This window comes from Macrobrachium nipponense, chromosome 5, assembly GCF_015104395.2.
Source record: "Macrobrachium nipponense isolate FS-2020 chromosome 5, ASM1510439v2, whole genome shotgun sequence".
Taxonomy (NCBI): domain Eukaryota; kingdom Metazoa; phylum Arthropoda; class Malacostraca; order Decapoda; family Palaemonidae; genus Macrobrachium; species Macrobrachium nipponense.
The window spans coordinates 75,729,641-75,755,663 of record NC_061107.1 but is presented as its reverse complement, the minus strand read 5'-3'; the positions used below and the strand labels follow the sequence as shown (position 1 = coordinate 75,755,663).

The 26,023-nt window shown below is 45.2% G+C and overlaps 2 protein-coding genes across 2 annotated transcripts in view; both read right to left on the bottom strand.

Annotated features, from left to right (window-relative positions):
- The window catches only part of LOC135215416 (transmembrane protein 164-like), a 111,597-nt gene extending 94,602 nt beyond the window's left edge, over nucleotides 1–16,995 (bottom strand). The window contains exon 1 of the mRNA XM_064250028.1: nucleotides 16,866–16,995. The gene's annotated coding sequence lies outside the window, so the exon portion shown is untranslated. The remainder of the gene's footprint in view (nucleotides 1–16,865) is intronic.
- A 1,860-nt stretch (nucleotides 16,996–18,855) lies between these two features.
- Nucleotides 18,856–19,224, bottom strand: LOC135215829 (uncharacterized). Its single transcript, XM_064250781.1, has one exon. It carries the CDS (start codon nucleotides 19,222–19,224, stop codon nucleotides 18,856–18,858), a length of 369 nt encoding a protein of 122 aa, XP_064106851.1.
- Nucleotides 19,225–26,023: the final 6,799 nt, after the last annotated feature.

Genomic DNA, 26,023 nt, shown 5'->3' with positions numbered 1-26,023 from the left:
TCTGCCCTCCAGAACCTGACTGGTTGTTCTGCCCTCCAGAACCTGACTGGTTGTTCTGCCCTCCAGAACCTGACTGGTTGTTCTGCCCTCCCAGAACCGACTGGTTGTTCTGCCCTCCAGAACCTGACTGACGAAGTTTGACGCCATCCAACAGACGTCAACTCGCCAGCAATTAAAAAACAAAAACAAAGGAGGCAACAATCCACCAAGGGAACAATCGGCAAACGATTGTTCCTAACACAACTCTAAGCATACCATTTAAAAGACTGAAGTTTCGTCAACATAATGTGATATATGAAAGCCCCATACGAACTAAAATAAGCATGTGAGCTCTTCGTAAAATATGTTTTCAAGGCAGTTTTGAAATCCAATATGGCGGCTACGTTTTGCATGGACGGTTCTCATCAGTGACGGCCACCATCTTTCCCAGCACTCATTTGAACAATGTTAGCGTATATATGTAACGTTTATTGATCTTACTCAAGATTGCAGTTGTAATCGGCACAATAAAATGATATTGTTAAGATACAATAAAGTTTTATACATACTTACCTGGCAGATATATACTTAGCTATAGACTCCGTCGTCCCGACAGAATTCAAAAACTCGTGCACACGCTACCGGTAGTCAGGTGATCTACCATTCCCCCCCCACCGCTGGGTGGCGGAATCCCAACCATTCCCGTTTTCTGAGCAGATTTTCTCTTACACCTGTCTCCTGAGGGGATGGCTGGGTGGGCCCTTAATCGTATATATCTGCCAGGTAAGTATGTATAAAACTTTATTGTATCTTAACAATATCATTTTTATACATGCGAACTTAACCCGGCAAGATATATACTTAGCTGATTGACACCTTGGTGGAGGGCGAGAGGACAGCATATATATAAACAAAATTCTAATAACGGGAAACAACAATTGTTGTAGGATATCAATCCTTGGTTCTTACCTGTTTGGGCTGAAGACTTCATGATTACTGTCAATTTAGTCTGCCTGCCTCAAGAGCTTCAGTGAGGTAAACCACCTATGACCGAACAGCCCTTCTGGATCATGTCAATGGGGGCTAGCCCGCTTACGCGACAGAACCTGCATGGATCGTACCAATGGGGCTTACCCGCTTACATGGCAGAGCCTGACCTGTATCTTATCAATGGGGGCTAGCCCTCTTACATGACAGAGCTTTAGGCTTTACATAATGCACAACGAGGAGACCAAAAGTTAATCCCGACCACCTGACCTCTCTAACCATGTAAATCTAAGAACTGAAAAGGGTTCTTCCTATACCCTCTTTCACTCAACCATAAAAACCAAACACCATAATGTTAAAATTACATAACCTAACTAATTAGGATTAACCTCAGCTCCTCCTCCCAGCACTAAATCCGCGGACACATATGCTCCCAGTGAAAAGCACTTCTCATAAGTAACTCTCACATCCTTTAGATAGTGAGAGGCGAACACTGAGTTACACTTCCAATACGTGGATTCAATTAGATTTTGAAGGGACCCACGTTTATGAAAAGCCATTGAGGTGCTATGGCCCTCACTTCGTGTGCTTTTACCCTGAGGAGTTTAAATGTTCTTCACCACATTTAAGATGCGCTTCCTTAATAACGTCTTTTATGAAAAACGTAAGGGCGTTTTTCGATATTGGTCTTGTAGGATCTTTGACCGAACACCAAAGACTTTCCTGCGTACCTCCCAAAAGAGACTTTCTTTGTAGATAAAATTTTAGCGCTCTTACTGGACAAAGGGTCTTTTCCTTTTCTTCCCCGTAAGAGAAGAGAGTGCCTTCACTTCGAAGCTTCTAGGCCACGGTTTTGATGGGGTTTTCGTTCTTGGCTAAGAAGAGAGGCTTAAAAGAGCAAATTGCAGCCTCCTTCTTAAACCCCACTCTGCCCTCTCACGCTTTGAAGTTCACTCACCCTTTTTGCAGTGGCTAAGGCAACAGGAATAGAGATTTCCTCGTCAAATCCCTAAAAGAACAATTATTGGAAGGTACGAATCTTTCAGACATCAAGTAATGCAGCACTATATCCAAGTTCCAACTGGGATTTTTTTATTAATCTGACTTTTTGAGGTCTCGAAAGACCTAATAAGGTCCATGTAGATCCTTATTGTCCGACACCTCCAGCCCCTACCCCTATGCCTAAACACCGAGGCCAGCATACTTCTATACCCCTTGATCGTAGATACCGCTAGGCCACACTTTCTTTCTCAGGTAAAGAAGAAAATTTGCAATGTCGGTTATAGAGGTACTGGAAGAGGATAGCTCATGCGTCCTGCACCATCTTCTAAACACTTCCCACTTCGACTGGTACACCCGTAATGTGGATGGTCTCCTGGCTCTTGCGATTGCTTTTGAAGCTTCGCGAGAAAACCCCCTCGCTCTAACGAGTCCTTCGATAGTCTGAAGGCAGTCAGACTTAGAGCGGGGAGGTTTTTGTGATACCTGTCGAAGTGGGGTTGTTTGAGAAGATCGCTCCTTATGGGAGCGATCTGGGAAGATCCACTATCCACTCCAGCAACTCTGGTCACCAATCTAGGGCTGGCCAAAATCGGGGGCGATCAACGTTAATTTCGTTCCCTCTGAGGAGGCAAACTTTCTTATTACTTCCCCTACCAGTTTGAAGGGGGGAAAAGCGTACCCGTCTATTCCCTTCCAGTCCATGAGGAGACCGTCTATCGCTATTGCTCTTGGATCCGCGATGGGGGAGCAATAATTCTCCAACCTCTTGTTCCAGTTGGTTGCGAACAAGTCCACGTTCGGCCTTCCCATAACCCCCATAACTGATCGCACACTTGAGGGTGGAGAGTCCATTCGGTGGGGAGCAAATTGGTCTCTTCTGCTTAGCAGATCCGCTCGAACATTTCTCTCTCCCTGAATAAATCTCGTTAGAAGAGAGATCTGCTTCTCTTGCGCCCAAAGCAACAACTCCCTCGCTGTCCTCGTAAGGGAGAATGAATGAGTTCCCCCTTGCTTCCTGATATATGCTAGGGCTGTCGTGTTGTCTGAATTGACCTGAATGATCGATCCTAATATCTGTTCTTGAAAGTGCAAGAGAGCTAGGTGAATGGCTTTCAGTTCCTTTTTGTTTATGTGCCAGGACACCTGAGCTCCTTCCCAGGTTCCCGACACTTCTTGCGAATCCAACGTTGCTCCCCAACCCTACGTCCGATGCGTCTGCAAACAACGCTCGGAGAGGGCTCTTTATATGCAAGGATATTCCTTGACCCGAGTTTCTTGCGGTCTACCACCACCGAAGATCTTGTTTGACCTGTCCGTTATCCTGAATGACTCTTCGAGGTCCTGAGAACTTTGATCCCAGTTCTCCTTCAGTATAAACTGAAGTTGTCTTAGGTGCAGTCTCCCTAGGGAAACGAACTGTTCCAACGAGGAAATGGTTCCCAGCAAACTCATCCATTCCCTCGCGGAACAATGTTCTTTCCTAGAAATCCCGACACTTTTGTAAGGCAGCGTTCTATTCTCTCTGTTGACGGAGACGCTAGAAAGCCCCGAGAATCCATCCGTATCCCCAGATAAACTATGTTCTGCTGGGGATCCAACTGGGACTTCTCGAGGTTGACTAGGAGTCCCAATGACTGCGGTCATCTTTGATGTTATCGAAAGGTCCTCCAGACACTGTTGCTTCGACTTTGCTCGTATTAGCCAGTCGTCCAAATACATCGAAATTCTGATCCCCTCTAAATGTAGCCAATGAGCCACATTCCTTAGGATACCCGTGAAGACTTGCGGGGCCGTCGAAAGTCCGAAGCAAAGCGCTCGAAATTGAAACACTCTTCCCTGTGACATGAATCGTAGGTATTTCCTTGGTGCCGGATGAATTTCACATGGAATATGCATCTTGAAGGTCCAGGGATACCATCCAGTCCCCTGGACGAAAGAGCAGAAAGTACAGAGGAAGAGGTCTCCATCGAGAACTTCTTCTTGATCACAAAGACGTTCAGCGCACTTACGTCCAGAACGGCCTCCACCCGCCGAGGCTTTTGGTACCAGGAATAGACGGTTGTAGAAACTGGTGAATGGAGATCTTGAACCGGTTCTATTGCCCTTTTCTGCAACATAAGTTCTACTGCTTGCAGTGGAGAAGCTGACCTCTTGACAGCGGAGGCGTTGTATCTCGCTGTTAACTCCCTTGGAGTTCTTGTTAAGGGAGGATATTCCCTGAAGGGGATGAGGTATCCTCTCTCGAGGATCGAGAGGGTCCAGCTGTCCGCCCCTCTCTTCGCCCAGACTCTGGCAAATTTCGACAGTCTGGCGCCTACTGCTCTCTGGAGGACTTCTCTTCATTTTGCCTTCCCCGCAGGTCTCCTGGAAGGTCTTCCTCTGGTATCCGGTCTTCTACCTCTAAAAGGGGTTCTTGATGAGGAAGAGGCTCCTCGAAAGGGCTGCTGAAGAGGTGCTTTATCCTTCTTTTGAAAAGGAACCGCCGGCTTGAACCTCTTTGCTGACTGTGTCAGTAAATCCTGTGTGGCTTTTCCAGCTAAAGATTTTGCGACATCCCTCACCGTGTCCTGTGGGAAAAGGTGGTTCGAAAGCGGCGAATATAGCAAGGCCGACTCTGTAGAGGAGATACTGACTGGACAGGAAAGACCCATTACACTGCTCTCTTTTTCAAAACTCCCCGATCCAAAAAGAGCAGCCACTTCCACCGAACCGTCCATCACCGCTCTGTCCAGACACGATAACACACTCGATAATTCTTCCATCGTGACAAATTCGGGATCTTGGGCTCTCTCGCAAGGGCTCCCAAAGCCCAGTCCATAAAAATTAAATACTTCGAGCGTCCTAAAGAGTCCACCCTTTAGTAGATGGTCCAGTTCACACATCCCCAAGTAGCTTTTGCTGATAGTAGAGCGCGCCTCCTTGAGGAATCTACTAAGGAAGCGTAATCTGCGTCTGCCGATGAATGGCAGTCCTAAGCCCATAGGTTCCTGGGTATCGTACCATCTTCCCAGGTTTACCCGTCAACTTTGAAGGGGGGCATGAAAAAACAGTCTTGCCGCCTCTCTTTTATTCTTAAGCCATTCTCCAAATCCTTTGAACGCTTTTTTCATACTAAGGGCTGGCCGCATTTTTACAAATGAGGATGCCTTTGGAGACTTCGTGCTCGATAGCAAAGATCCTGGTGAGGGCGGATCCGCTGGTTGCAGCTTATCTCCGAACTCCTGCAACAACAACAAGGACAATCTCTTATAATCAGAGACTACCACATCCACAGGTAATCTTCATCCGAGGACTTCTTCTAATTCTCCGGCTGCCGGGGATCCTTTCGGAGAAGAGCGGTTCTTAGTTGTCGAGGGACTTCTGTCAAACGAAGAAGAACGTCGTCCGTGTGACAAATCCTTGCTACTACAAGGCGCAATAGAGCTCTTAAACGCACGAGATCTTCTCTCAGGCACCTGTTTCCTACCAGGTGAAGGGCTCTACTCTCCGAAGAACTCATAAAGTGCGAAGGGGTCTTACTCTGACCTAAGCTCGTACAAGGCGCCTGGCGCCTACTCGACTCCTGACGCCTGCTCGACTCCTGGCGTCTGATAGACTCCTGGCGCCTACCCGACTCCTGACGCCTGCTCGACTCCTGAAGCCTGCTTGATTCCTGGCGCCTGCTTGACTCCTGGCGCTTGTCGTGACTCCTTGTAGGCTCTTGACGCCTCTCACAAGACTCCTGGCGTCTGTTAGGCTCCATACGCCTGTAATATTCTTGGCGCCTACTAGGTTCTGTGTTTCTCACAAGCTCCTGCTTCTTAGGCTCTTGACGCCTATCCTGATCCTCGAAGAGGAGTCCGACTCCTGACTTCTCCTAAGAGACGTGGCTGATCGCTTGCTCTGCGAGCGGCTACCGCTGGGAACTTTCTTCTATAGATAGGAGAGGATCGTTAAAGGGAGAACGAGAGAGTCTCTCCGGAGACGAGCGCCTGCTAGAGTGAGGAACTTCTCTCCTACCAGGAGAGATAATTTTGATCTCTTCACTGGAAGGGAGGAGTCTTTCCTTCGAGACGAATCCTTATGTAGAGCGCCTACCAAGGAGGATATTTGCTCCTGTAGATTAAGCAGGAAAAGCTTTGTCGGATCTTGAGGCGCTGGAGACGGTCTTTCTCGCCCTCTTAACTAGTCGAAGGAAAATCCTCTGGAAATCGCTCTGGGCTTGAATCAAAAGCGTCTCCTTTCGGCGCTACCCCACGATACTCTTCAGAGGACGAGACTTCGAAGCAGAGCTCCATCCACGCCTGGACGATGGAGGAGTTTTTTCCAGGAGGAGTCCGAGGCGCAGAAAAACACTCTTCCAGGATGCCTTTTCTACGGCTATCCAAGGCAGCCTGGGTCGATACTTCAGGGTCTGCCGAAGGGACGCCTGATCGTTGGGGATGCTCCACATACTCCCCCTGCGGCTTTTGACATTCCTCCTCCCCTGGTCCTGGGAGTTTGGAAGCGGTCTAGGCCTAGGAGCATGCGGAGCCGATCAGACGCCCCCTCCACTGCACTGGGGTCACTGTATTCACTGGCACTCTTACCTTGTGTTACCATGGCTTTAAGCTGCTCCTGAAGCTCCCTGATCGAGGATCTCATTTTTTCCATTTCTGAAAATGAATCCTTAGATTCAACACAGGGAGAAGGGGCTGAGGTTATGGGAGAAACATCATCTAGTTTGTTAATCTCTGATTCAGGCTCAAAAGAACAAGATCTACTCGAGCTTCTAGCTGACGCTTTCCTAGCTCTATCCTTCTCTCTTTTCTTAATATAAGAAGCTAAATCCTTCCATCCTTGCTCCGAAAGCCCCTTCACATTCAGCACAAGTTCTATCAACCGCACATTCAGAACCTCTACATTTACTACAAAGCGTATGAGGATCTACCTCTGCTTTAAACAACCTAGTTCTGCATTCTTCCCTTGCACAAACCCTAAACTTAGGTGTTACTTTAACTTCAGCCATCTTAATAGAAAAAACCAAATCCAAGTCCTAATCCAGTCCAAAATAAGCGTATGCCAATCCCGAGAATAAACAAGAGTACTTCACCAAATGAGTCCAACCAATTCTCGGCAAAAGAGCAGAATTACCAATCAGGAGAGACCAAACAACAGTTGTTGCCGGCCTCAGCGACAGAGAAAATCTGGCTCAGAAAACGGGAATGGTTGGGATTCCGCCACCCAGCGCGGCGGGAATGGTAGATCACCTGACCTACCGGTAGCGTGTGCCGCGAGTTTGAATTCTGTCGGGACGACGGAGTCTATAGCTAAGTAATATATCTGCCGGGTAGTGCATGTATAAAAACAACATTTTGTTGCCTATATTAGTGAAAGTATGAAACTTGGTTATTCCTGGGGTTATGGTTGGAACTGAATTCATTTTTACCTTGTAAATCGGTGGTTTTTATCCTTACTGCCATCACAACTGAACTCCACAGTGCTTATTTGATTGTAATATGACAATTTGTCTTAATTGCATTTTTGCTAACTATACAAACCTGAGGTCCTTTTATAGGAAGGTACTAGCGGCACTAGCGGCAGCTGGATAGGTCGTAAGCTTTCGAACAAGGGGTGTTCGGTAGTTAACTGCTTGTCCGACAGGCGCGCGCGCGCGACTGGAGGTAAAACAAATCACTTTTGCTTTTGGCCCAAGCAAAAACTGCAGAGTGAGGGGTTGGCATGAGGTGGGGCTATGTGTAAAAGGACCTCAGGTTTGTATAGTTAGGAAAAATGCCAATTTAAGACAAATTGTCATTTGTTCCGACACGGCATACAAACCTTCGGTCTCCTTTTACAATAGGAAGACTCACTTCTTGGTGGGAGGAATCTGAGTCTTTTGTGAACAGACTGGTGTTCGCCCAACCTTGGAAGCCTCCCTGGTTGAAAGAGCGAGGGAGGGATCCAAGCCTCTGTCCGATTGATCGGGGTGTGCACCGCAGGATCAATGGTCAGACCTCTGGACCGAGTACTAAGAGAGAGGCAAGCGTATCTCTTCGTACCAGCAATGTAAGAACTTGTTCCTGTACAGGAGCAAATATAAAGTCATGGGTTTGACTCTTGTAGGCATCACTTCCCCCCCTTGTAGAAGGAAGTGGTGGATATTCTGCTCCTATCCCTAGTGAAACGGGATAGGATGGGGCTCTGTCATATAGCTCACCTGCATCTCGTCCTCATCCAGCGTAGTGCGGACGACCGTGGCCCTCTGCCCCACAGGTAGAGGAGGAGGAAAAGATGGGAAGAGGGAGCCAGTCACTCACTCACTCACACATCCATCCACACAGTCACACAGGATCCGATGCTGTTTCAGCCTGCGAGGGTCTGGGTAGCTCACAAAACTTGTTGAGCAGCCACCACGGGTCCTAAGGAAAAGGGTATCCAAGGACCTGTGGGCAATATCCCGAAGGTAGAAGGACGTTAAAGGTAGTCTGGTTAGCCCAGACCCCTGCCTTCAGGACCTGCGCCACGGAGAAGTTCTTACGAAACGCCAACGAGGGGCCAATACTTCTGACTTCGTGAGCTCTCGGACGGGACGTACGGATGTCGTCACTACCATCAGCCTCATACGCCCTCCTGATGACCTCACGCAGCCAGAATGAAAGAGTGTTCTTGGATACTTCTTTCTTGGGGTGGGACCCCGGTGCTAACGAAGAGGCGTCGACACCTCAGGCCTGAGGTGTCGAGTTCTCTTCAGATAGCGCCGTAGCGCCCTCACAGGACAAAGCAGCATCTCATCCGCATCATTATCGGTGAAGTCCCATAGGGAGGGAATCGTGAATGACTCGAACCTGTCGTCAGGGATCGACGGTTCTGAGTCTTCGCAACGAAATTCGGGACGAAATCGAGCGTCACGGATTCCCCATCCCCTGGAGTGTCGTACATCATAGGAAAGACCATGAAGTTCCCCTACTCTCTTCGCCGATGCCAGGGCCAGCAAGAAGAGGGTCTTGAGGGTCAGATCCCTGTCTGACGACTCTCGGAGTGGCTCGAACGGCGTTCGAGTCAAACTCCTAAGGACGAGAGTCACATCCCACGCAGGGGCCTGAGTTCCCTGGGTGGGCAAGACCTTTCGAAGCTCTCATAAGCAAGGAGATCTCGAACGAGTCGAGATGTCCAATCCCCTCAGTTTTCAGGACGGAGCGCCAGGGCGGCTCTGTATCCTTTGACTGTGGGGACTGAGAGGAGCTTCTCTCGGCGAAGAAAAACGAGGAAATCCGCTACCTGCTGAAGAGTGGCTCTGAGAGGAGATAGACCCCGTCTACGACACCAACCACAGAAGACGGCCCACTTCCCCATGGTACACAGCTGCAGAGGACTGACGGACGTTTCCAGCCATCTCTGTTGCTGCGCTACGAGAAAAGCCTCTCGTTCGCAAGAGATGGTGGATAACAGCCAGCCGTGAAGACGTAGGGACTGGACTGCTCGGTGGTACCGCTCGACGTGTGGCTGGGCGAGAAGGCTGTGCCAAGGGGAATCTCTCTCGGTTCTCCTGCGAGAAGAGCCAGCAGGTCCGGATACCAAATGGCCTGTGGCCATTTGGGAGCCACCAGGATCATCCTGAGATTCGGGGTGACCAGTGCTCGACTGATCACCTTGCGAATCAGGCTGAAACGGGGGAAAGGCATAGACGAAGAGGTTTGTCCCACGGGTGTTGAAGAGCGTCCTCTGCAGCTGCCCCATGGGTCCGGCACGGCCGAGAAGAACACCTGGAGCTTCCTGTTGTGCCGGGTGGCGAACAGATCCACGACTGGTCGCCCCCACAGGTCGAAGAGCCTTTCCGCCACGTCCTGGTGTAGAGACCATTCGGTCCCTATCACCTGATCCCGACGGCTGAGCGTGTCTGCTACTACATTCCTCTTCCCTGGAATGTAGCGTGCCGACAGCTCTATTGAGTGTGCCTCGGCCCACTCGTGCACCTGCCGAGTCAACTGGTACAACAGGAGAGACACTAGGCCCCCCTGTTTGTTGACGTAGGCCACCACCGTGGTGTTGTCGCACATCAACACCACTGAGTGTCCCATCAAGCGGTCCTGGAACTCTTGGAGAGCGAGGAACGCTGCCTTGAGTTCCAGTACATTGATGTGAAGGTGCGTGTCGTTCTCGTCCCACACTCCTGAAGTCAGCCAACTCCTCCAGGTGTGCGCCCCATCCCTCGGTCGATGCGTCTGAGAACAGCTGCATGTACCGGGGGAGGAGTGCGCAGAGGCACTCCTCTTAAGAGGTTCCTGTCGTCCAGCCACCAGGCTAGGTCCTGCCTCACCTCCTGTGTCAGTGACACTGGAAAGCTTGGGGATCCGTCGCCTGTGACCAACTCGCCTTTAGTCTCCACTGAAGAGACCGCAGGTGAAGACGCCCGTGAGGGACTAACTTCTCGAGTGACGACAGGTGTCCGATCACGACTTGCCATCGCCTGAGCTACCTGTTCCGCCGAGACAGGAACTGGTTTGGCTGCCTCCCTGAATCTGCTGATCCGCGAGTCTGCGGGGAAGACTCCCCCTGCTACCGTGTCGATCAGCATACCCAGGTACTTCATCCTCTGCTTGGGCTCGAGGATCGGACTTTCGAAGTTCACAACGATCCCCAGATCGCGACAGAACTCGAGCAGTCGATCCCTGTCCTGTAGCAACTGCGAGCGGGAGCTCGCCAGGACTAACCAATCGTCGAGATACCTCATCAGACGTATCCCGTGCGAATGGGCCCAAGCAGACAACCAGAGTGAACACTCGCTGTGAACACCTGTGGGGCGGTTGAGAGACCGAAGCAAAGTGCCCTGAACTGGTACACCGTCCCGTCGAGGATGAAGCTGGATGGTACTTTTCTGGAGGACTGATGAATGGGTATTTGGAAATACGCATCCTTCAAGTCACTGAAAGCATGAAATCGTTCTCCCTGATGGAGTCGAGCACTGAGCGTGCCGTCTCCATCGTGAAACCGGGTCTGGCGAAACAAAAACCGGTTCAGGGGAGAGAGATCTATCACCGGGCGCCAGCCTCCCGTAGACTTTTCCACCAGGAAGAGTCGACTGTAAAAGCCCGGTGACTGATCCGTGACGATTTCTACAGCTCTCTTGCTCAGCATGGTCTTGATCTCCTGTCTCAATGCTACGTCCTTCGATGGACCCTGGAACGTACGACTGCTGTTGGACCGGGTTGGAGGTGAGGGGTGGCGAGATTCGAAGGGTAATAGATATCCCTCCCGAAGGACATCTACAATCCAGGTCTCGGCGCCGTAGCGCTGCCAAGTTGCCCAATGGCTGGCCAGGCCCCCCCACCTTCCGGCACCAGGGAACGCCCGTCCCTAGCGTTTTTTTTTCCCCCCTTTCTTCGACTTCTTCCCAGAGACCTCCACGGGAGGAGGAGGGCTGGTTACGGCTCCCCTTGGTAGAAGTCGAAGAAGACAGAGTCTTTCCCCGGGGCTTCGACGCAGCTACCGTCTTAGCCACCAGAGGAAGCGCTAGCCGAGCTCTTAGACTTGGCCGCAGTCCGAGGCTGCCCAGAAGAACCTTCGAGGACTGCCTGGTGAACCAGACGGTCACTGTCGTCAGTGCGCCGTCTGTCCACCGCAGCGTCACCATCTCTCCTGGGAAGAGAGACGTGGAACTCCGTAAAGGTCCGTTGCGAAGTCCCAACGCCGCTTCACGGCCCGGCCCTGCAATGGAAAGCCCGAGTAAGGACCAGCGTCCTTCTCGGAGTACCAGGTTGGCCCACAGGTTCACCGTCTGGTGGGCAAGGAAGGAGATGGCTCTTCCTCCAGACTGGCAAAGTCTCCTGAAGGCCGAGTCATCTTCGGGAGAAATTCCCCGGAGTTGGCTGCGACCTTAGATACTGTGAGGGACCACAGATCTAGCCAGGAGACGGCCTGGAAAGACTGCCATGGCAGTAGATTCCAGGCGAGTGCCTCTTGCTGCGAGAACCACAGGTTCTCGGACAGGAGCTGCTGCAGAGACACACCCGGAGTCAGCCTGGCTAAACTCCGGGGGTTCACCTGTTTGGGCGGCATCGGGTCTTCAGATGGCACGTAAAAAACGCCGCTGTCGCAGCAGAGGAGGTGGAAGGAACAGCTTGCTCGACACCAGCCAGACTTGAGCGAACCGTCTTGTCCGGAGACAAGCGATTCAACCAATGGTTCCTCCAGCACTGAGTCCGCAAGCTCAGAACGCGGCAAAATCACCCACCGTCGTCGGACTGGGTTCCCTCTTCGGGCCCCAGAACGACTCGAGCCGGGACGTCGGGCTCGGATGGTGGGAGCGGCGAGGTCCTTCCGCGAGGTCGTTGTGCTGACGAATCAGCGCAATAACCTCGGCAAAGTTCCTCTGGATCTCAGGAGTGACTGCGTCCTGCGGAGTCGGACCGTCCAGTCCCTCAAACAGGAGCATCTCCCGAGACCCTCCTCCCTCAAGGGGAGGAAACAGCGACAGACCCCACCTCTCGGTCTCCTCCAACCACCTGTGCGTACGACCTGGCCGGACCCGAGAACCGAGCCTGGTACGTACGACGACGTGGTGGGAATCCTGAGGGGCGCACCCCTCACGATCACTCCTCAATACCTCGCCCCCCTCCCGGTGTAACAAAACCCGAGGAGGTTGAAGGTATGGGAGAGGCAGACCTGGTAAGACGCTCCCTCCTCGCTCGCTGGCAGAACCAGCGGGCTTGGAAGACTGCAGGCGATCGCCAACCCGCGGTGGCGGTCGAGCTGCAGACCTAGTTGAGCCGTCTCGCTGTGGAGACCGGCTGGACCGAGAACAGCGGCCCCCCCCGGTCTCGTGTGTCAGAGGAGCTGGTGCTGGTCGCCGTACCCGATCGCTCTCTGTGAGAGTGACGGTCAGGCGACGGCGAGCTCCACTGTCACGGTGAGATCGTGCGTATCCTCACGGTGCGTCAGTTCGCTGGTACCAGCCGTGGCTGGTGCCGGCGAACGGGGGGACCTCTTCCCAGCCTCAGCCCGTGGCCGGTCATGGACCGTCACGTCCCGCCCGGTAGCCAGCTGCTCGCCGCGAGAGCGAGAGCTGGTCTGGTGAGAGTCGCGTGGGAGCAGGGCTGTCACCAGTCTTCCGTCTCCCCGTGCCGTGAACCTGACGCTGAGCGGACTCAGAGGTCTGGTTCTTGGCTGTACGACCGCTGTTAGGCGACCGTACACTCGGTACCTCTCGCGAACGAGAGGCCGAGACGGACCCCTGCTGCCGTGGCCGAACCACTGACAGCAGGTGAGGAAGTGCCGGTGTTAGCCGGCACTCCTCTGGTCCCCGTAGTCTTCTTCCTTGCGGAAGAAGAGACGGGTCCTGCCCCGAAGAGCAGGGTGACCAGCGGAAGCAACCCACCCCCCGTCTCACCAGAGCGAGACGGGGCCCTTAGCCCTTAGTTCCCGAAGGAGACTTCTTCTTAGGGGGGGGGGAAGGGGGGGGGGATTGGCGACCTTCCTTCTTCTTCTTCGGCGGGGGAGCCTTAGAAGAAGAAGGGGAAGAGGCGGCAGACGACGACGCACGACGAAGAAGACGATGAAGACGACGACGACACTTCCTCCTCTTCTTCTTCTTCTTCGTACCTCCTCAGGACCGATGTCAGATCTGTCATCCAGAGCGGAGCCGGGATGGCTGCTGTTGCCGAAGCAAACAGGGCGGACGACACCTGTCCGAACAGATCAGCATCGGGAGCAGCGGCGCAGGAACAGGAACAACAACAGCAGGTGCAGGCATCACAGGAACGGCAGAAGAGACAGCAGGAGCAGGTACAGGAACGGCAGCAGTGGTCAACGTCACGTCCGTGGACAGCAGCTGGGCCGGTACGGCAGGTACGGCAGACTGTGTAGGTCGGTCCAGATGGGCGGACCAGCGGCACAGACATCCTAGGTACCGGTGGGAGGTCCAGGGTCCCGGGCGAGCTCTTCGGGCACACGAAGTCCGGTCGCGGCAGCACGGCAAACCCAGGTGGCGGGCATCACACTCCCCCGAGGTACGGCGACTGGCGCACCTGCACGAGTATGGGTGTCACAGAGACCGCGTGCGGGGTGTGACACCAGGTGAGGAGGTGAAGCGTAGCCGGGTGTTGTAAGGGTCGTGGTGGTGGTCGTGACCGTAGCATGGGTGACCGCCACGGAGCCAGCGAGATGGTAGAGCAGCCCCTGGACACTCGGCACGCCCTGCAGCCCCAACGATGCCCACACCTGTCCGAGAGGTCATCCTTCGCGGCAACCGCACATGAGGAGGCAAAAGTTAGGGTGGATTAGGGGGATCCTACACCCGTTCGCGCGAAGACGACGGATAGAGGACCCAGAGTACAACTCTACGTCAGGGTATCTAGCGCCCTCCTCCACGCTCGACAAGTCAGGAGAGGAGAAGGACCTAGAAAACCCCCCCGAAGGGGAAGGCGCGATACGTGGAAGTTGAGCGGGCGGCAGGAAAGAAGACGAAGTGTCCGTCACAAAGGAGTCGCGGGAGAGCTTTCCGACGACTCCTTTGCAGGCCTTCGCTTCTTCCTGCCCTCATACAAAGTCCACTGCGCCTCCGACCAATTATTGCAAACATCACATGGCTCGGCTCGGGTGCATTCGCGCCCCGACACCGAGCACACAATAAAATATGAGGGTCTATCTCCGGGGAAAGAGCGGAACTTCCCGCGCATTTACGCCCTTCGGTACCCGGGCATAGTCCTCCGTGGGGTAGCGAGGCGAGGAGATTCCATCATTAATCAATAACACTTCAAATAATATGAAAAAGAGAGAAATGATTGTACTTACAATGAATTCTTTTCATACACAAACACAACCATATACTCAAGAAAGCAAACGACGACGAAGACGGGCAGAGAGACGTCGAACACACACGTCCACTCGCGTGTGAGGCCGAAAGCAAAAGTGATTTGTTTACCTTACCCAGTCGCGCGTCTTCGCGCGGCCTGTCGGACAAGCAGTTAACTACCGAAACCCCTTGTTCGAAAGCTTACGACCTATCCAGCTGCCGCTAGTGCCGCTAGTACCTTCCTATTGTAAAAGGACCGAAGGTTTGTATGCCGTGTCGGACAATATACACATTTTGGTCTTAATTCACTCCACAGTGCACTTGAACCACGCTGTGTTCTTGGTTCCTAAGCACTCACTCCGCAAACACAGTTACGAGCAGCAGACGACAACACTGATTATGAGATGCAAAGCTTTATTCCCTTAATTGTTTACTTTACTCAATATTTAGTTTAACTTTACATCAAAATGTTTATTTAATTCATGTCTATTATCCCTTTTTTGCAACCAAATTAACCCCCAAAAATTACACGTTTCGGATGTATACTTACGAGCAGACGACGTGAGGAAAAATGACTCATCGTTGCCAATCTAGTGGAGCGTCATACATACGCCGATGCATTTACAAACTGTTGTTTCAATGAAATTCTAGTTGTCATAGTAATGCAGTAATGATAAATTGCTGTAATATGTACGTATATTATAACAAATAGATACGCTAATTTCACTTATTTCCCCGGTTTTGTGTAAGTCTATACCTAGTTTGGAGGGTAAAACACATACCAATTGACAACACTGATAAACAATTGAAGAGCGCAAAACGCCGCAAAGAATGCCGTAGTCCCCTTGAATAAGTGCTGGTAAGAGGTTGGTTTACGATTGTTGTGATGAAAGTGCCCCAGCGTCTATGGGTACAAGTGGTGTGCCGATTTAGCACAGGAAATGGGAAGTTTGTTGACACAAGCGACTCCGTAAACATCAAGATGGCGTCAATCTTCGAAACATTTTTAGTTGTAAGTAAAAATTTCTAAAGCGTTTTGGTGAGATTAGCCACCCTTTTCAGTACCCTCTGTTTAAATCTTAAAATTTGGCCTTAATTTCTAACTTTGGAGAAAATACTTACTTCGAAAGGAGAGTAGAGGTCTTTAGCTCCGTTTCTCACCAACAACAAGTCGCGACTGATGCCCATCTCCGGTGTCAGGACGCGTTATAATGTACTTTTTCGGAGGGTGGCAATCGTTGAATGTAGGTGGCCTGTTTGGCCTGCTGTGATGTTTTACCCTAAGTGGTGTGCGGATTTATCACAGGAAATGGGAAGTTTGTTGACACAAGCGACTCCACAAACATCGAGATGGCGTCAATCTTCCAAAAATTTAAGCTTAAGTAAAAATTTAGAAAGCGCTTTGGTGAGATTTGCACTGCGTTGGACACCCTTTTCACTACCCTCTGTTTAATGCTTTAAATTTGGCCTTAATTTCTAACTTTTGAGAAAATACTTACTTCGAAAGGAGAGTAGAGGTCTTGAACTCCGTCTCTCACCAACAAGTCGCGACTGATGCCCATCTCCGGTGTCAGGACGCGCTATAAGTACTTTTTCGGAGGGTGGCATGCCGTGATCGTCAGTGAGTTGAGTCAGGCCATGCGGTTGTTTACCCTACTAAATAGCTAGATACCCAAAAATATTGTTAGGTGGGGCTATGAATTGGCAAATTTATCAACATATCTGGCACTTAAAATAAAAACGTTTGACACTAGGCTACTACCTAGGTACTATGGTAGTACCCATTGCACAGAGTGAGATGTTGGAAGATACCTAGGCTAGGTACCTAAAACTTGTCTATAATTAAAGACAGCCGATACATCGGTGGCCCACCCAAAATTAAAAAAAAGAAAAAACAAACAGTTCAAACTAGCGTATTAAACCACTAGTACCACTACGACAGGTCTACTCTACTATACCTACTACCTAGGTACTACTAGTATACTACCTACGTCAATAACAAACGTCTCATCAATGGCGTCCTTAATAGACAATACATTAGCATCACGCACTGTCATCCATTACGTAAGACCCCGACCCCACAAAAAAAAACTCATTAGTAACATTGAAAAGCCTCTCCTTGATGACCAAAGGTCAGAGGTCGTACCTTGGTATGAGACCGTCTCGAGACGATATGTTTGAGCAGGATCCTTTCACAGACTAAGATAAATACTGCAATAGTTGTCTCCTTATCGAGTAGGTCGAAACAACCCCTGGGAGGTTGACGTTGCCAGGAGATATTGATAACACATTTTTGTCGTGATTCTCGTACATGTCACTATTTTTCTTCTGCGATACATGTAAGCATTATTATTATTATTATTATTATTATTATTATTATTATTATTATATTATTATATTATTATGATTATTATTATTATTTTATTATTATTATTATTATTATATTATTATTTGTGGCGTAATCATACACCCAATTTTAAAGTGAAGTATATTACTGTGTAAAAAATAAACAGACTTTCGAACACCTGAATGGTGTATCAGTATCAACGTTAAATTTCGTAGCAACCTTATTATTATTATTATTATTATTATTATTATTATTATTATTATTATTATTATTATTATTATTATTATTATTATTATTATTATTATTATTATTATTATTATTATTCAGTACATGAACCCCATTCATATTTATTCGTGTAGGTACTTTTCATAGACGTGTGGTAGTGCTACAGGCCTACAGCAATTTTGGACCAGCACAGAGGTTATGAGAGAAGGCCCATCAGCGTCCCGTCACGCACTTTTCCTTAATGAAGTTACAGCATCGACATGATATGATGATAATATCTATACTCCTAATTTCTAAAGGGCTACAAAGACCCTGTGTATCCATCCCAGACCGAGGGACGCGAAAATGAAGATGAAATTCTACGATACATATAACAAAAATTAATAGACTAAATGCTTAGCCGTGTTTTATATATATCCAGTAATAATCGACCAAATTACGAAAGAACAACTGTGTAGAGACTATAACTCTACAGAAACAGTAATCGATTGATTTCTCATACTCAGAAGCAGCACAACTGAGTGGAAATTTCTCCGCCGATGCCTGCTTTTAATGTGTGTTTGTGGGCAAAATGCTTTTAATTACGGAGAGCAAATTTGTTTTTATCATGTCAAACAATAACTAACATATTTTTAAATAGTTTTTCACATGAAAATTAAGTTATATTTATAAATATAACATAAAAATGGGAATAAAACAGATTTTCTGGTTATATTCCAACTAAAACAAATATTGACCGCACCACTATGTGATGCGTATTTAGATAAAAGTGGGGCTTTGCAAGTGACGTACTATCATCTGGCATAACAAATGCTCATTTGTAGCTATGAAACAAAATTTGCAATATTCACATTAACTAAATGAAAAAATCACGACAGCGGTTAAACTTTGTCAGCAATGCCTCTGAAAAAACAAAAGTAAAAATTATTAAAAGAAAGAATTAACAGAATCAAGGATGAATTAAAGAACAAAAGTTGCTCGATAGTCACAACAGGAGCAGTATAGATAAAATTCAACATATTTTCGAAAGATTTTTACAACTACCATCATTTTTGTGCCGACGATTTCAATTGCTCTTCGGTTACACTTGTATTTAGATAATCCATAGGAAATTACCAAAGATAAAATCGCATATATAGCGATATAAACTCGAGTGGAGAGGCTGAACTCTTCTAAAGGACGGGAAAGTGAGCTCACACCCTTTCCAATCAATTATTTAAATGGAGACGTCTAAGCAGCGATTTTAACCATAAAAAGAGACCCATCTAGGCAAATAAGGTATAAGATTTGTTTCATACAGTCTTTTATGAAACTATCGACAATCTTCGGCTGCCCAAGTCAACTTTCTCCATGTTTCTATTCCTTACATCTTCTTCCCCAAGTCCCACTTCACCCATATCCCCCCTCACCACATCTGCTCACACTCCTCCCCATCACTGGCATGTTCTTACCTCTCTCGATTGATTCCACCTCCTCTTTTCTTATCACATGGCCATAATATCTCAGACGAGCTTCCCTAGCTTTCTCCTTTACATTACGTACACCACACATTCTTCTTATATCTTTACACTCCTTCCTTTCCAGTAATGATATTCCAGCAATCCATCTCACCATCCTCATCTCTGTTCTTTCCAACAGTCCCTCCTCTTTCCTCATAAGTGCCCAAGTTTCTACCCCATATAATAAATAGTACGGGCCAGATGACTGTCTCGTATATCTTCATTTTGAGCCTAAATGGCATTTTCTTGTCTAAAACAACTCCAGTTACTTCTCTCCATTTTTGCTGTGCTTCTTTCACCTTCTGTCTCACTGCTTTCTTAGTACCTCCTTCCTCCGCTATGGTTGATCCCAAGTGGTTGAACTCACTGTTCTGCTTTAGAAATGTGTCATCTTCCACTTGAATGTTTACTTCATGTCTTCTGCTACTAATCATTAGCTCTGTCTTTCCAATGAAACTATCAACAATGTCAGATTTGAATTATATTACTTTTTTACTCCTAAACTGCCGTTATTTATCCTTGTCCAGAAAAACTAGATATTGTTCAGCACTTTTAAAACAAGTGACTAGTTGAGCCTTTTGTATTTTCATAGAATTGATTTAATTCCTTCTGCAGGCAATTATCATTTGTGTCTGGTTAGACGTAGGGATAGTGCGTTATAATTTGTAGAGATTCATTTTTCCGTCAGTTATCTGAAGAACTGAAATTACTAAAATATATACGAGGAGGTCGCAGTGGCTATACATCCACTTTCATCAGTTATATTTTGCGCACTATTGGTCATACCTTTGGTCATCCCAGACACCGCATATAGTATCCTTATGTCACATGGTAGCTATGTATTAAATACCCTCAAAATATAGGATATTCCACTGTCTCTGTACCATGAATCACAGCAGTCTTGATTGTTTGTTTGTATGGTGCTTTTACGTTGCATGGAACCAGTGGTTATTCAGCAACGGGACCAACGGCTTCAAGTGACTTCCGAACCACGTCGAGAGTGAACTTCTATCACCAGAAATACACACCTCTCACTCCTCAATGGAATGGCCGAGAATCGAACCCGCGACCACCGAGGTGAAACGCCAATACCATACCAACCACGCTACTAAGGCGCTACAGCAATCTTGAGTTTGACTCCATTTGCTGAAAGGTACAGTTTAAGACGATTGTCTTCTGAATATTAATTTGAAGAACTTACACCCATTTTGGCTGTGAATCAATGTTACAATTTTTCTCAGAAATCTTGATCTTGGGTGACCGACAAAAAATCATCGAACTTTAAATCATCTAGAGAAATTAGAATTATTTTTTGACCAAATAATCGCACCACTGCTGATTCATCATTGTACTGACACCATTATCTTTAACATAAGCTACATAATTACAATTTACATTGAACCCCACTGACTATACTTGGTTTTTTCCATCTGTCCACCCACCAGTAGTTTTTGCGTATGGTAACACTGCGTCCGGGGCTTTAAATACTAGTTATATTCAGCTTGCATTTAACAATTATAATAATACCCTATTTCGAATATTAACGGTGTAATTCGCATACAGTAAATTATTTGAACACTTTTCAGTTGCAAATGTACACCCAGATATCCTTTTATTTACCTAAAACTTACACATAGTGTAGCTATATAAAGCCGGGGACGCAGTGTTACCATACACAAACACCACAGGGAGGTGGACAGATGGCAAAAGAACAGTATTGTGTTATGGCTAAAAGAATCTTGCAAAGCTTAGACCATTTCTACTTCATGTTTGTTTGTTTGTATGGTGTTCCTACGTTGCATGGAACCAGGGTCTACTTCATGTTTTCCAGTATTTAACCATGGCTCTGCATATGCAGCGTCTAGACGCAGTGATTATCTTTCATGTGATAACCATTAAAAAGACTACAAGACAAAAATCATTACGCCAGGAGAACAAACGTCCTCGGCCTCACTTTTTGTTACTTGTTCCACTTCAGTTCTGAGATGTTAATGTTATCATTAATGATAAAACCGATAAAAACGAAGCTGGGTGCTTCACTGGCAGTTATTTTTCTTATAAGAAGCTGGAAATATAGAATTTTGGCCTACGGCCTAGCGCTAGGACCTATGAGGCCATTCAGCGATGAAAGCGAAATTGAAGGTCGAAAGATTTTGAAAGGTGTAACAGGAGGAAACCCTCAAAGCAGTTGCATCATGAAACAGTTGTCAGGAAAGGGTGCAAAGCAAGATGGAAGAGAGAATATGAAAGGCGGTACAGTAAAAGGAATGAAAGGGGTTTCAGCTAGGGGCCGAAGGGACGTTGCAAAGAAGCTTAAGTAATGCCTAGAGGTGCACTGAAGGCACTTTGGGTTTCAGCTCGCTTTTGAGCAAGCTGCGGGCGAAGGTAGTGGAAGATGTATTACTGATAAAATCGATCTTCATACTGACCAATATCATAAAAGAAAGTTTTACTATTATTTCTTCATTTGAGTCGCCATTTTCCTCAAACTTCTTTGTTGATTCTTTGCCATAACTTTTCGTCAAATGCCTGTTAAACTTACTGCATCATCTGTTCAATTCCACCTACAACTGACGTAAGACACTGGCTGCCTCATTTGCGTCTTCTATAAACAATAATAAAAATGGCGCCTGGAATACGAAGTGACCTAAGTTCTGAAAAAAAACGAAGCCTTCAGAGCGCTCTCCTCCTCAAATGTAATTATATAAAACCACTGATTCAGTCACTTAGTTTATTGTACGAATACATAAAACAAATCTGAACATATAACATCATCCGATAACATATATTTTCATTAAGCATATATGATAGTTTAACTGTACTTAATGTAAGATATACAAGAATCAAAGGAACACACAAATTTTTCAGTACATAAAAAGAAAAAGTTTTGAAAATAAAACTACTTAGTATACAAATGCGAGTGTGACGGCAGAATTTGTTAAAGAGAAAACAAGAGGCAGCCATGTATACGAATCTTTTGGCAACTCTGTCATCAGACAATTTCAGGATCTGCTCAAGTAATTGGTGACAGATGGATTCACAATTTCTTCCAGAAGTCCAAACATTGTCTCTCAACATCAGACCAGGAATGATTTTTGTCTTTCAAGTACTCTGGAACGTAAGTGAAAACCGGGACTTTTGAATAAGTACTTTGGTAGTTTATTTTAACTCAAAATGTAGAATAAACTAGGAAAGTACATGTTCAAAGTCCCGGTTTTCACTCACGTTCCTACGTGGATTTTGTGATATTCTCAAGCACGTGTTCCTTCGTGCTACAATGTTATATACATATATATATATATAATTAAAAAAATAATTTTTTAGATAATAATATTATATATTAAGATCTATATTATTATATATCTATATATATATATATATATATAATTATATATATATATATATATTATATCTCAATCTTTTCTCAAAGGTAAACAAAATGCAATTCCTTCAAGGCAACTAATTAAAAGAAATTTTACGTTTTATTGTAAATTCATAAACTAATTCCAAAATTAACTCGCATACAGTATCTGACCAAAGACAGACTTCGATTAAAAGAAAAAAAAATCTTGAAAAATGGCTCCACCGAAAAATTCTCACAGAAATAAGCCATCCGCTGCCTCTTGTCAAATCTAAACCGATTACAATCTCTCTTTCCAAAAATAATCCCGACCCAATTTCTTCTCACAGTTAAGGGCAAAGTTCTTATCTCGGAAAAAAGTAAGATTTATGCTGTAAAATAAATAAAGCAAAATTTCGAAAAAATGGTAATAAATGGCTTAATTACTTATATGAAAAAAAAACCTGTTTTCGCCAGCCAACTGAGCACTATTTATACAATACTGCAACGGTAGAAAAAAAAAATCATTTCAATTTTTAACGCTTTGAAATCATTGAAATATTTGTGAAATGCATCGTGAAAATGATGGGGACAATGGAGGTATCTGTTAACTTATAAAATTGCCACCAGATGATCAATGCAATCTTTTGAGCTCATGCTATTTCACATTTTTTTTTTAAATATCTTAATTCAAAATTCCAAGAAAAAATATCAAATCAAGGTAGAAAGAAAGAAAACACTTTATTTTGGAATTGCACAAAAAGAGCGATGCTTTGCAATGCCCTAAATCATAAATTACTGCATATTGGATACATTCTTTCCTCTTATTGAGGTGGCCTTTCATTTTTTTGTGGCTCATACGGTCAACCGGCCGATTTTAAAATACACAGGAAAAGATATCAACTTACGGAAGGGTGAGTATAGGATGGGTGGATGAAGGGTGAGTATAGGCACGGATTTACCTAGACCGTGAGTATGGGATGGGTGGATGAAACAGCGATATGAAGATGATGATGATGATGGGTGTGAGCAAATGTTTTAAATTTTATATATGAAGTTTGCGATGCGTTGTCAAACCTTTTTGTAATCACAATGGACAGTAATAACTCACAATGGAAATATTTTCTTTTAGCTTATATAACAAAACAGCAAAGTGACTTTTAAACTGAGATTAAGGACGAAAACAATGACTAGAGAAAGAAGGTAACTAAACAAAGACGATAAAGACTTAAATTAAAAGAGACCGACATGTTATCTTCACTGGGAAGAAGATGAATTTGAACCCCACCCCAATAAATAAATAAAAAAAAAGAAGATGCAAGAGCATACCACAAAAAAAAAAAAACTCTACCCATACAAACTCCTACGGACGCTTTCTTAACACCTGAATAGCTAAGCCTATAGTTGCTGGGGTCAGCAACTACAGTTAGGCTAAATTCAGTCACAAAATCTACGTTGCTGAACCTCTCTCTCTTTGGAGCACCTAAGTCTGGATGGGTCCCAGATGAATACTTTCGCCAGCTTCCGTCAAAATCTCATTCAACAGTTCTCGGGGCCATCATACCCATGCATACAAAGCGTGCCCAGAAAGGCGATCATGGATAAAACTCAACCATACCCTTCGATCCGCGACGGGGAATAATTGATTTTGCTAACCTGGGCTAATCCTGTCTCCAAAGCAACTGCTACTTCTGACATCATTACGGTGTAATTAAAATCTCATAATAAAAATAAGCCGGCCTATAAAATTACAGTTTGACTTGATAAGAAGATATACTGGAAAACAATGAAAATACTAAGAAAATATACTGTAAAACAATGAAAATATTAATAAAATATACTGTAAAACAATGAAAATAAGAAAATATACCGTGAAAAATGAAAACAATAAGAAAACATACTGTAAAACAATGAAAATAAGAAAATAAACTGCAAAACAATGAAAATAATTAGAAAATATAATGTAAAACAATGAAAATAAGAAAAAATACTGTAAAACAATGAAAATAATGAGAAACTATACTGTAAAACAATGAAAATAATAAGAAAACATACTGTGAAACAATTAAAATAAATTTTATAACAAAAATAAACTGAAAAACAACCATAAGGAACTAGTGACTGATCAGAGAATTACGTAGCACTTAATATCCAAAGTAGCTGGGTCAGACTAACTGATAACCATGTAGAAAAATCCAGTCACATACACACACATTATATATATATATATATATATATATATATATATATATATATATGATAATATATATATATAAAGGTAAAAGCCATGAATTAAATTGAAATGGAGTACTGCAAGGCCTTTCGACTCAATGTCCTTTACATTGAGTCTAATGTCCTCGAAGTACTCCTCCGTCTCACTTTAATTCGTGGATTTTGCCTTTATTTATATTATAGTCATCACGCTCCAAATTTCCGCATTTCAGTTATATATATATAACACATAATCTCAACTAACACATTTAACAAGTTTTCTCACTGATTGAAAGAACACCACTCGCTCGAAAGACCTAAGCCTCTAATTCTTCAAAAAATCCAAAGAGGGATAATTTTTTTCGTATCTATTATCACCGCATAAGAAGCAACCGATCACAATCTACAGAACCAGATACTCATCTTGCACAGTCTGTCATACACAGTATCAAGTTTATCAGATTCGTCTGAAGAAACTAAACTAGCTCAAGTGTTTCAGATAACAGAAACGAACTCTCTGATAAAACAAAATCACGGTCACATAACATTCCAATGAAACTTGAGGAGAAACACAGCAGGTAAACAATGTTCTGCGATCGCAAATTTGACGTGTAGTAGTACTACCCTAGCAAAAATGAAAATTCAGTATACACCCCAAAAAGCACATAACAAATCAGGAAATTTCACTTGGTCATATTTAAGAAAACTCAGGAGCTTTGCTCAGGGTAAACATATAGGATGCTAGAGGTTAATAAGGTATTAAAAAACACTGTATATTTGAATCAGCAAACTGAGCAAAGTATATTTACAAGATCATCTGATGACCTTCTTGTTACAAGAAGACTCTGGGATCTAATCATATTCTTAATATTAACATCCTCGATGATAACCGGTATTCACGATTTCAGTTAATTAAAATTATTAGTGGTGTATTCACTATAATAATAATAATAATAATAATAATAATAATAATAATAATAATAATAATAATAATAATAATAATAAAAGTGATGATGATGATATTGATGATGATAGTAAAATGAATCACAAAGAAAAAACAAACAAAAATGGTTAAACGTTACCAATTATATCACTGTAATATTTGAAAGAAGATTGTAAAATGCAATACAATTATTCCTTCTACTAAATACTTCGGATACTCATGATTAACCAAACACTTTATTGGACGGAACAATAAAAATATTTTCTCTACAAAAGTAATACACGAACAAATACATAACCATAACGTAGAAGATGAACTAAATTACCTAAAACTAAATGTAGAGTATACATATAGCAATGTCTCACACAACATATACATTGTATATACATTTCAATCATTATCAGCATAACACAATGAGGTTGCAAAATCTTTCAGGAGTAGCTTTAAAAAATGATTCGTGAATAGTACATTATTATACGATCTAGTGCATAAGGTCCTAAGAAAACAGCAAGTAACTTACAATTTACCTGTGTGAAAAAGACACTACCACGGTTATTGTCGAGTAAGGAAGCCACCTTCTTTCGAGCAGAGAGGTGTACTGTCTTCAGAAATACATAAGTTTTTTTTTTCTAGTGATTCAAGTATCAACGTATCCTTCGAGAGAAATCCAAAGCCTTTTTAATATCTGCAGAGCAAAGCTAGATTTCTGAATGAGGAAACACCCAACCCAAGAGACATT

Bases quoted from the DNA above. Each gene is read 5' to 3' on its own strand.
- LOC135215829 (XM_064250781.1), bottom strand. From the start codon at position 19,224: ATGATTAGTAGCAGAAGACATGAAGTAAACATTCAAGTGGAAGATGAC.